The sequence below is a fragment of the Oncorhynchus mykiss genome, chromosome 26, assembly GCF_057628025.1.
Source record: "Oncorhynchus mykiss isolate SJ-2025 chromosome 26, ASM5762802v1, whole genome shotgun sequence".
NCBI classification, from domain to species: Eukaryota; Metazoa; Chordata; class Actinopteri; order Salmoniformes; family Salmonidae; genus Oncorhynchus; species Oncorhynchus mykiss.
Window position 1 is genome coordinate 24,987,913 of NC_143047.1, and position 12,991 is coordinate 25,000,903.

At 42.2% G+C, this 12,991-nt stretch overlaps 1 protein-coding gene across 1 annotated transcript in view; it reads left to right on the forward strand.

The window, feature by feature from the left end:
* The first annotated feature begins 655 nt into the window (after positions 1-655).
* LOC110506681 (ras-related protein R-Ras2) overlaps positions 656-12,991 on the forward strand; it is a 48,391-nt gene continuing 36,055 nt past the window's right edge. The window contains exon 1 of the mRNA XM_021586472.3: positions 656-1,159. Coding sequence (XP_021442147.1) covers positions 1,058-1,159 — 102 coding nt within the window. The 5' untranslated portion in view covers positions 656-1,057. The remainder of the gene's footprint in view (positions 1,160-12,991) is intronic.

Here is a 12,991-nt window from a genome sequence, read left to right on the forward strand (position 1 = left end):
CAGCCTTGACGGCTCTGACAAACACACACTTTAAATCAAATCAAATCACATTTTATTGGTCACATACACGTGTTTAGCAGATGTTATTGCGGGTGTAGCGAACTGCTTGTGCTTCTAGTTCCGACAGTGCAGCAATATCTAACAAGTAATATCGAACAATTTCACAACATATACCCAATACACACAAATACAAATAATGAAATGGAATTAAGAACATATAAATATGTGGACAAAGTGCCTTTGTGTGAAAGCTCTCACTCTGGGGGCCTTGATATTGGCCAACGGTGTCTGTGAGGACAGCGCTTCACAGCTGTGGAAAACAGACAGTGTCAAGCTGCAGCATATCTTCCCATTTTTTAAGGTAATACATAGAAATTAGCCAAAAGCCATCCTTCCAGGCCAGACTAAACTTGTCTTTCCCACTAACAATGATGTGCTACTTGGAAGATAGACTTATTGATCATCCAGACCATCAGAGATGAAAGTATGAAATCCATTACAATCACCATCCATCCATGTGTGGGCTGGATGGTGGATAGTGTTAATTACATTAACACGGACATTAATACTGCATGACCTCATTGTAGCCTACTGAGGATAGTCTGTGCAAGGCCCAAATGAATGCTTATAAATGTTCTTGTTGGCACAGCACATAAAGAAAATAATTGTAAGCCCTACATGAAAGGAACATAGATCATAAAACGAGTATTCTACAATGGTAATTTTTAAATGTCCCTTTAGTCGATGCTACTCATGAGAAGTAAAGTGCCCCTAGCGACGGACATTTGTATTGGACTAACTGATTACTCCTTTCTGTTTCACATCTTAAAAACGCAGTGGTTAGCAACGCTGTTGAGGGCGTATGGACTCGGTCGCCCGTATCTCAGTGAGCAGCACCGTTAATTCCGTTAACCGTTAAGACGCAGTTATCATTTCAGTCTATTTAGGCTCGCGATTTTCCTTCGTTCCATTTTTCAACTGAAGGCCTTTCACTGAAAAGTGGGTGTCTCCTCACTACTGGTGTTCAGACAGCGGCGAGTGCAGAAGTGTGTCCTCGATGGCAGGGTGGAAGGACGGCTCGGTGCAGGAGAAGTATCGACTGGTTGTGGTTGGAGGTGGTGGTGTCGGAAAGTCAGCCCTAACTATACAATTTATCCAGGTTAGTAAATAGTCGACCGTTTCTCCAGCCACTTTGTACGGAATGTTTGGGAATCTGGAGGGAGGCTGGCTGAGCTGTTGCGAATGGGGACCCCACAAGCGTATGATGGGGTTTAGTTCATTTTCTTCTCGCAATAGTGGGATATATTCGCCGAGGCCTGTTTAGCACAGAACATATTCTGGGAAAAAACTTGAAATTGTGTTTAGATAAAATTTGTATTTTGAGCCTATTTTTCAGTATAATGAATAACAGGTCAATTGGCAACGTAATCTCGCTCGGCTATGGAAAGTAAATTGTGGAACAAATAGTGAAGATATAGTCTCACAATTGTGATTTAGGCTGAACTCTGATGTAAGACTGTATAATCTAATTATTATAACATTCGGCTACCTGTACAGGTGCAATTTAAAAATACTTATTTTCAAAGTTGAGTTGTCAACATCTGTCTTGTCTATAATTGTTGGCTACAATATAACACGTCGCTCAGAACCTCTGGGCCTGCTGTACTTGAAAGCATAAATCTGAAACAAAACTCCTATGTAAACTCACATTGAACAGGCACATTGAACAGGCACATTGAACAGGCACATTGAACAGGCACATTGAACAGGCACATTGAACGTATTTTCCATCATACCCATTAGGTGCAGTATTGACAAATCTCTTGCCTACCATTTTTATTAATGTAGACCCATGTTCATTATCAGACATTGAATTTGCCTATTGAGTAGCCTAATAACGGTTTAGCCAACAGACTAACTAACATTCATTTGGATCCAAAAAATCTAAGTGAATCAGACTATGATATAAAGAAATTCCTACACATCCATAACTGTAAGCATATTCATTACAGAGAATATCCCTGCATGCATGCCTTTCTCTAACGTTGATATCATGTGTGAATCTTGATCAATCCCTTTTGTTGCTCAAACAGTTGCAGAGCAATGACAGCTGCTGCTAAAGACAGTTGTTGTTCAAGCGAGTGGACCAAGCAGCTATTGCCCAGCCACAGTTGTCCTTTATAGTCTTGTCAATGCCATTCCAACACACACAGTGTGTTGTCCATAGGTGCCCACACTTTTAACTCTTTGTCTTTCCCCTTTCACTATCAAAACCTTTATATTCACAGTTAGTTTGTTTGTGAAGGTGCTCATAAAGATGTAACTGACAATGAGTGGACAAGCTTTGGAATCCTCTTTGTGTCTTCAGGAGTCTGTAATGCCAGGTCCTAATTCCAGGAGACTAGACTGGGGGCGGGCAGCTGCATGTCTAAAGTGACTGAGACAATAGTGGGGCAGTCAGCAGCAAGTGCTGCTTGGGGATTTTGTTGTGATCTGAAGGTCTAATAAGGTTTCAGAAAGCTCATTAAATGTATACCAGGGATGTTGGTCAGATCAGATTACTGTACCACGGTTCAGCCATTCTGACCCTATTCTTCTTTGGAATGGAACAGTAGGCTAAGTATTGTATAAACACTTCAAAGTCCTTTAGTATTTTTAGCAAATCCTTGCGTTTTGGTCCAAACAAGGAAACATGCACTATTGACTTGTTCCAGTAGGGATAGGAAACAGTAAACCACAGTACAAGTGCCTTATTACAGTGTAATGAGACAGTAATGTGATTAATTACCATGTGATATGTAACTAATAATACTGATAGGACAGTAACACCAAGATAATGATAGACTGGTTATTACATTTTGTTTGTTAACAAGATGAGTAGAATATAGGGTAGGTAGGAGAAGACTGTATGCAGCTCAGCGATCAGCAGTTCACAGATATTTTCTGGATGATTGCTTTGTCATGGCAACGGTGCCTCTGGAGCCTTTAGTTGAAACTTGCAGGTCAGTCCGCACTCACTAAAGAACATTCATTTGGGAAATAAGACCATTTGTTTTGTATGGACTTAGCATTTCAGAATGTGTCCAATCCAGTCTTGATCAACACTTTTTATTCCTCTTTATAATAACCATACCACAACTGTGTTCTTTGTGAATAGCGGTATAAAATAATAATGTGCAACCATATCTTTTAGATGAGCATCAACCTCTTATTTGTCCCTTGACATCCAAAATGCAAAGGAATTCCCAATATATACAGTATGTTAAATCTGTGAGAAATGAGTGCAGTATAAACGCCCTATATGCTCTGCATGCATAGTCTATAGCAGGGTTCCCCAACTGGTGGCCCGCTTGTTGGACATAAAGTACCGTAAAAACACCAGGAAATCAGCTCCAAGTCATTTTAATTTTGGAAATATTTTACAAAGTATTCTCACACATATGAGAGAGATGTGTGATTGTTTACAAATGTAAGCTAGGCTTGAAATGATTATGTTTTTGTTCAATATTATATCTGTTTGGCTTCTTGAGGTCAATTTGCATTCTGCAAATTGTTTGTAACAATGCTCCGGCCCTTTGACCATCCGCTCAAGAAAAAATCAACTGAATCTAGTTGATGATCCCTGGTCAGAGGCTCTGGATCCTCACCCAGCCCAAGCAATCTGATCCAAAATCTAAACCACAGAACTTGGAGGGTGGGATGGGATGTCACTCACCCATGGCCCAGCCAGAGCACTGAGCTGAGAGAGAGAGGGCCAGGGGTCTTTCAGACAGTGCTGTGGGAGAACACACATACTTTAGCAGAATGTTACAGCAGGTTAATATCCTGGGCAGTGTGTGTGGGGGACTCAGTGACACACTGCCTGGCCCTGCAGCATTTAGGTTTCTTCTGTTTTATTTGTGCACCATTGCAGCTGGCCAAACAAGTGCTTGAGCTTAGTAACCAATATCATTCATCTGTTACTGGGTGATTCATAGCCCCTAAAAAGGCAAAGGAAGTTCTATACTTGGCTGAGCACCATTACAGTGTTTTATGCCAACCATTTGGCTGTCACTTTGCTTTTCACCTTGTAGGCAAGATCTAGTCCAAATTGTAGTTGGTGTGTTGACTGCATTCCTTTCCGTATTTCTTTTGTATATGTCTGTGGATGTAAAGAAAATAAATGAATTTGGTAATGTGTAGAATGTTGACATCATGGAAAGCGCCTACATCCTATTAGAGTTTTCTAGAAGCCGGCTGCCAGGGGAAAAGCCTCGCAGCTGGCTGTTGAGTCCAGACTTTCCCATCCAGATCTGTGGAGGTGTGGAGGGTCAGTTTAGGTGGAGGACGGAGGGTTGTCTGAGTCATGTTGGGTTAATGACCATGGAACAGCCGGAATCAGCGCCTTTGGAAAAGGAAGTCCCTCCACTCCTGTTCATTTTCTATGGACCTCCTAGATTTGAAACAGAAAACATGAGCTGCAGCCTGCCTAACTGGCTGGGCTTGTGGGTGTGGTGGTGTGCACTTGATGGAATCAGATAAGATTTACTGGTGAAAAAAAACCTGACGCCATATTTAAGTTAAAGACATTACAGAGATACAACCACGGCTCAGTAACCACGTTTCCACCCACAGTTTTTATGCGAGTAAAGTCATACCTTATAAAAAATCTTGACAGTTGTGATGGAAACAGGAAGTTTTGTGAAATTTTATAAATGTCCACAGATCCTTTGTTTGTTCGACACGGTGGGATCTTTTTGTGTCGGCAAAATGAATAATGTGACAAAAATGGTGGGGAAAACGCTTTTATGCTCAAATAGACCGTTTATTAGGCTACAGATGAAATAAGTTATGAATTTCAAAGGGTGGTGAAAGTGTACAATGATCTTGATGCTCCTTTCCAATAAATATCGAGGGTCTTATTCTGGTGACATGATGATCGATGCTTGACTGCTTTTTTGACAAATAGAAACATTCCCGCTCTTATTCCCGCTCTTATAAACAGTCTACCCACACTGTATCTGTGAGCTGTTGGATAGAGTGCACGGGCCAAGACCAGAGTAGACACATTTTTGTATTTAACACAAAAGTTTTTTGTGACAAAACTATCGGTAGAGTTGAAAATGTGATGGAAACATTGAAGTTCAGATTTTAATCGGAAACAATTTTTTATCTGAAACATGCACTGATTTTTATCTGAAACAAGTCAATTTGGTGGAAACACCACTGGTGGGAAAATGTGCTTATTTTCTTCATGCATATTTTAGAATATTCTCATGAAAATCTGTCGCCGATTGGATGGAAACCTAGCTCCTGAAACCGCTGTAGTGTATACTAGACTAGTCACACAATGGCTGAAGTGAGGGTCCTTTTACAGTGCAGGGAGGATGATGTCACTCTTTACAATAACAGAGTGACAGGGCCGGCAGGTCATCGCCACTGGGAGTAGTTGAAGTAAAGACACAGCCAAGCCAAGCCAGTGAGTAGAATGGTAGAGAGGTGACATAACATTGAGTCATCTAAAACAAATTGGGACACAGAGTGTTATTCAACAGATGGAAAACATGACTCAATGTGGGGTGGTGGGGTTCAAGCCATTTGATCCCATATCTAATGTCTCTCATTTGTTTGACCGATGGTATGAACAACATTTCTGCTATGGTTCCTTTGTGGAAGTTATCATTAGCAACCATGGCACCTGTGGGAGTGAAATGCTATCTTCTCGCCAGACTGGATGACAGAGGAGTAAAGCATGGTGTTACATGAACACACAGCTGCTAATATTAGTCCTTATCACTGACTCTCTTTCATTTCTGCTGGAGTTGACTCCCCGCTGTGTGATTCAGTGGGAGAGCACAGTATCAAGCCTGATAGAGTCATGAAAGATTAGATACAGACCAATATGATCAGAGGTTAAAGACACCTAAACAGTGAGTACATACAGTAAGTACTCTCTTTCTTTTTCTTTCTCTCGCTCTTTCTACCCCCTCTCTCTTCTCTCTCTCGCTCTCTCTACCCCTCTCTCGCTCTCTCTACCCCTCTCTCTCGCTCTCTCTACCCCTCTCTCTCGCTCTCTCTATCCCCTCTCTTGCTCTCTCTACCCCCTCTCTCTCCTCTCTCTCCTCTCTCTCTCCTCTCTCCCTCTCCCTACCCCTCTCTCCTCTCTCTACCCCCTCTCTCCCCTCTCTCTCCCCTCTCTACCCCCTCTCTCCTCTCTCTTGCTCTCTTTACCCCCTCTATCTCCTCTATCTACCCCCTTTCTCTCCTCTCTCTGTCTCATTCTGAGCATGGTTTTGATTACTGAGATGAGGTCATTTAGGAGAAATGCTGCTGCTCTGGGTTCTAATTGAATAAATACAGATTAAGCATGTAGGCGTCTTTCCTGGGCATTTGCAGGCAAGGTGTGCGTGTGTGTGTGTGTGATTGTGTGTGTGAGTGAGTGATGGGGTTTGGGGATTGTTTCATGCACATTTCTCTGAAATAGACGCAGCGGGCTAAGTAAAGTGTTTGTTTGCAGCAGTGGTGATGGGGGTGTGCATTCCCACACACCCAGGACAAGGTGGCTGAATACCAGGCGGTGTGGAAACTGCCATGACCAGCACACTTTAAAACTATTTTTGGACATAAGCAGTGTTGTAGCATTCTATCTAGCTTGGTGATACATCACATACCATATACCGCTGATCCATTTTGGTTTGAGCTGGTTTTTCATTTTCTTTGAGGGTGTGTGTGCGTGCGCGTGTGTGTGTGTTTGGTAGTGCTACCAAGGTGGGTGATGAGGGAACATTGTTGGTTTTGTTCTTCAGGAGGGTCACCTGTTGATTTCTCACAGAGCTGGCTCATTGACTGAGCGTTTCTGTGAAGTGAACCGCTCTCAGAGCTCATAGCAGGGAAGTAGTTTTCACAGCACTTCATTCCGAGCCACTAAAACAAACAACTCTCCTGCTTACAGACCAAAAAAGTCCTGTAGAAGTAATTTTCCAATTCCATATGGGTGTTGTCAGAGGGAGAGAAAATTCATACATTTCCCTCTAACCTAAATGTTCTAATTTGATGAACATGCTATAATAACCATACACATTCCTATGAATGTATTTGTGTGATAGTTTTGAGTGCATGATGCAGCACAATGTTTGTGCAACATTGTAATCATGTTTAGTTCTTAAAGGCTTAGACTCAAGGGTTAAGAGATAACGTTGAAATGATTTTGGTTTTCAATGACACAAGTCTGTGCTGGTCTCTTACCCTAAAGCAGGGGTTCCCAATTAGATTCAGCCGTGGGCCTATTGTTTTCTTGAGTGGAGGGTTGGGGGGGCGGAACATCATTATAAATCATTTAAAATCCTGGTGATTTTACAGTAATGTATTGATTCTTTGCTCAGAACTTAGGGGGGCCAAATAAAATTGTCTGAATTTGGCCGGCGGTCCAAATTTGGGAACCCTGCCCTAAAGGATAAGGAATTATGTAATACCAGTCTGTAATTTGATATTAGATTGAGTCTGAATAAAAACCCTATGGGGATCTAATCACAATTAAACCCATTCAGCAGGTCTTGCAGTTGGTGTCTGTTTACCCAGAGACTGATGTGATGTTATTCTGAGCAAAGATCAGATTTATTATTGATGTATCATTAGACTGGGGGGAATCAGGTTTCTCTACTATCTTTGTTTTCTGTCCAAACATCTAGCATTTGTACCTCAATAGGCAGAACATGGTTACATAGTAGTGCTGATCATAACATAGTACATTTCAATAAGGTCAGATCAATGATAAACTCAATGTCCGTGGTCCCTGTGGTAAAGAATAAGGCAGGAGATCAACTCTGACTGCTCTTTTAAAAAGTTTATGGAGGACCACTTCCTTGTTGCCTGGGTAACAGACCAGAACCTGGCATAGTGCCATGGGTCAGACCAACAACCATTCTCGTTCCCTGAGCAGGGGTGTCGACTAGCACAGACTTTGCTGATAACTACTTTATTGAGGGAAAATGTACTTGCGATGACTGTGATATGTGGTTGTCTCGTCAAGATCACCCTTAAAGCACCAAAATAATGTATTTCGACTCCTAAAAGCACCAAAAGCGGTAATTTTTTACACATTTGGAAATTATGGCAAAATTATGGCAAAAACAAAAGTCAAATAGTAACACTTCTTAATTTATTAACCTTTTTTAACACAAGTAAATGGTTTAAATTCCCCAAAATAAGCATATATTTTAAAATTTTCACACATTTCTAGTCAAGTTATTAATTCACAGTGTTGTGTTTCTGTGATACTCAGAGGCTGAGAAATTGGCGATTGAGCAATTTTTGTAAAACATTTTTTTAATTGAACCTTTATTTAGGTAGGCAAGTCAGTTAAGAACAAATTATTGTTTACAATGACGGCCTACCAAAAGGCAAAAGGCCTCCTGCGGGGACGGGAGCTGGGATTAAAAATGCTAATAAATGAAATAAAAATATAGGACAAAAGACACATCAAGATAAGAGAGACAACACAACACTACATAAAGAGAGACCTACGACAGCATAGCATGGCAGCAACACATGACAACAACATGGTAGCAACACAACATGGCAGCAGCACAACATGGAAGCAGCACAAAACAGGGTACACACATTGTTGGGCACAGACAACAGCACAAGGGGCAAGAAGGTAGAGACAACAATACATCATGCAAAGCAGCCAGAACTGTCAGCAAGAGTGTCCATGATTGAGTCTTTGAATGAAGAGATTGAGATAAAACTGTCCAGTTTGAGTGTTTGTTGCAACTCTTTCCAGACGCTAGCTGCAGCGAACTGAAAAGACGAACGACCCAGGGATGTGTGTGCTTTGGGGACCTTTAACAGAATATGACTGATAATCTGACATACCGGTATGACCTAAAATAGCCACAGAGATGGCGTTACAGGCAATATGGTCACCGGTGTCATCAGACTTTTAGGTCTAACTTTGGAACGCTATGGGCTATAAACTTGTTTCCAATTGCATCTGAAAGATGACTGAAAGATCAAATTGGTATAGAGACATTGACTGGAATTGTGGCCTCCATCATTCTTAAATGGAAGAAGTTTGGAACTACCTAGACTCTTCTAGAGCTGGACGCCCGGCCAAACTGAGCAATCGTGTAGAAAGGCCTTGGTAAGGGAGGTGACCATGAAACCGATGGTCACTCTGACAGAGCTCCAGAGTTCCTCTGTGGAAATGGGAGAACCTTCCAGAAGGACAACCATCTCTGCAGCACTCCACCAAGCAGGCCTTTATGGTAGTGGCAAGACAGAAGCCACTCCTCAGTAAAAGGCACATGACAGCCCGCTTGGAGTTTGCCAAAAGACACCTAAAATACTCTCAGAACATGAGAAACAAGTTTCTTTGGTCTGATAAAACCAAGATTGAACTCTTTGGCCTGAATGACAAGCGTCACGTCTGGAGGAAACCTGGCACCATCTCTACTGTGAAGCATGGTGGTGCCAGCATCATTTGGTGATGTTTTTCAGCAGCAGGGACTGGAAGACTAGACAGGATCGAAGGAAAGTACAGAGAGATCTTTGATGAAAACCTGCTACAGAGCGCTCAGGACCTCAGACTGGGGCTAATGTTCACCTTCCAACAGGACAACAACCCTAAGCACACTGCCAAGACAACGCAGGGGTGGCTTTGGGACAAGTCTCTGAATGTCCTTGAGTGACCCAGCCAGAGCCCGGACTTGAATCCGATTGAACATCTCTGGAAATACCTGAAAATAGCTGTGCAGCGATGCTCCCCATCCAACCTGACAGAGCTTGAGAGGATCTGCAGAGAAGAATGGAAGAAACTCCCCAAATACAGGTGTGCCAAGCTTGTAGAGTCACACCCAACAAGACTCGAGGCTGTAATCGCTGCTAAAGGTGCTTAAACAAAGTACTGAGTAAAGGGTCTGAATACTTATGTAAATGTGATATTTCAGTTTTTTTTAAATACATTTGCAAAAATCTCAAATAAACTGTTATTGCTTTGTCATTGTGGGGCATTGTGTGTAGATTGATGAGGATAAACAAATATTTTATCCAATTTAGAATAAGGCTGTAACGTAACAAAATGTGGGTCTGAATACTTTCCAAATGCACTATATATATTTTCAGGGTACATACACCTACACCTGTACCAAAATTGGTGCTTTTATCACAAATCTTACTATTGAATCCATATTTTCATCTTAGCCACGCACAACTAGTATACAGAAGAGATTACATTTTTGACCCCTGTTGGTGATTTTAGGGTTAAGATGAATGCATTAATTTTAAGTTTGTAAGTCTGCTAAATGACAAAAATGTAAAGATGCATAAAAATAGTAATCGGTCTGGGATTTGAATGGACAGGATGCACCCGCCCATCTGCATGCAGTGGGTAGAAGAGATCTGCTCGGGTCCAAAAAGTTGGGACCGGACCAGAACAGAACCGAGGACAATCAGACCCAAACCCGAATGGACTCGACTACAACCAGACCTAGACAGAACTCGTACCCTAACAGGTCCGGGCCTAGACCAGACCCGATTGGAACGAGTGACAAAGACTGCCTGGTCACAGTTGTAAATAAGAACTTGTTCTCAACTGGCCTACCTGGTTAAATAAAGGTGAAATTTAAAAAAATACAAAATATTTCCAAATTTCTCTTCTGGTTAACAAATACATCTTTACATGTTGGCCAGGCCTTCTATAAGTAAATAAATGCACCCTATTAGTGTAAAATAAATATGCTATAGCCTATGCAAATCCGTGGTCTGGTCCACTCTGGTCTATCAGCTGTAGTAACATAGACCTGAGACCCACTGACAATCAAATAGGACCCGACCTGAGGGAAAAGTAAAAATTTTGGACCTGGTTCGGGTCTCGGGTATTCGGGTTGGGGTCTCTGTATTCAGGTTGGGATGGACCCATGAAGACCTCTAGTGACCCGTTAATGCCTCTTGTGGGTGGTGTGGTCCACGCTCACTGAGGGCAGGCCTTTCCATTGTCTCCTAGTAAATAAACTGCATTACAGAAGGCTTCCACTGAAGGCAAGTCTTCTCATCACGACTATTATCAGTGTCTAATTGACCCTGAGTCTTAGACAGACAGAGACTAGAGACGGGGGGAGTCGGTGACACTGATTGCCCCCCCCCCCCCATGTAGAAGTGCTACCACCAATCAGAGAGCTTACTACTGTGTTATTCCTGTATATTTGATGGATATTAATGTTGATAATGTATGGTCAGGTGGAATGTTCCTCCCTGTTGAGTTTCACTATACTTGAGTGCCACAGCAAATCATTTTTGTTGTTGCTCTAACATGTTCATTACATGGTCATTATTCGTAGAGGAGAGGGGATGATAGACATGTGTTGAGGGAAACAAGTGATGGTTAGAGAAAAGCAGTGGGTATGTGTTTACCCCTCCCCCTCGATTCACCACAGGGCCTCCTCTCTCTCTCTGTCTCTCCCCCCTTTGTCTCACATCAGGGCAAGTATTTACTCCTGTGGCTTTTTAAAGGCCCTGCCTCTACTTTAGGTATCCTGTTTACCTGAATCAACTGCTTGTAGAAACCACACATACACACACAAGAAAATGAGACTGGGCTGACAGTTAGTCAAATAAAACCACAACAATGGATTCTACCTCTCACCTTGCAGAGGATAAGAGTTGTTGTTTCCACTAAGCCAGTGAATTTCCTTGGGTAGAATTCAGTTTCTATTTCTATCCCCTTTTTCATGCAGTCACAGTAAAAAACTATTTCCAGTTCATCTGTGGGTTTAGCATACAGTGACTGTGATTCTCTATGTTCTGAGGGACAGCAGGGGAGAGGATCCAGAGAGTGCATGTGTTTCTGTTCAGATAATCACTTCCCACCATGAACAGGAACAGATTAGAATACGGCTGCCTGGCCTGGGGCTGTGTAAATGTTCATGGTCTGCACGGACACAGGGAACATATGCCTCCCATCTCCAAGCTCACACAAATGACATCTGCTGGAGGATCTGTCGCTTATGCTTACCAGCCTCCCCTCATTTGGCCCGATCCATAGAGTCACATTGAAACAGGGAATATCAAAGAGTGACAAGAGGAAAAGTAACGTGTGTCACATGATCTTTAACACAATCTGCTTTGTGTGAGCTGGTGCTGTGAGAGCTCTGTAACTGTAACTTTCTCACATATTGAGCTTCGACTTGGTTGACTATTGACATAAGATATGGGGGCATGGGTTCCTCTCAGACCTCTATCATCTATGACAGGGGTAGACAGCCCTGTTCCTGTAGTCCCGCAGGTACTGCAGCATTCTGTTCCAACTAGGCACCACACCTGACCAACTGAGCTAATTAAACAGTTCAGTGATTGCCTAAATTCAACTTTCCAGGTCAATTAAATCAAACACATAAAGTTCCTGTGGTCCTCCAGGACCAGGGTTGTCTACCCCTGATCTATACTGAATACAAATATCAACGCAGTATGTAGATTGTTGGTTCCATGTTTCATGAGCTGAAATAAAAGATCCCAGAAATGTTCCAAAAAGCTTATTTCTCTCAAATTTGGTGCACAAATTTGTTTACATCCCTGTTAGAGATAATTTCTCCTTTGCCAAGTTAATCCATCCACCTGACAAGTGTGGTAAATAAAGTAGCTGATTAAGCAGCTGGGGGCAATAAAAGTTCACTATACAATGTGCAGTTTTGTCACAGAACATAATGCCACAGATGTCTCACGTTTTGAGGGAGTGTGCAATTAGCATGCTGACTGCAGGAATGTCCACCAAAGCTGTTGCCAGAGAATTCAATGTTAATTTCTCTACCATAAGCTGCCTCCCCAACATTGTTTAAGAGAATTTGTCAACCGGCCTCGTAACCACAGACCTCGTGTAACAACTACAGCCCAGGACCTCCACATCCGGCTTTTTCACCTGCCAGATCATCTGAGACCAGCCACCCGGACATTGGATGAAACTGAGGAGTATTTCTGAGGAGTATTTCTGTCAGTAATATAGCCCTTTAGTGGGGAAAAA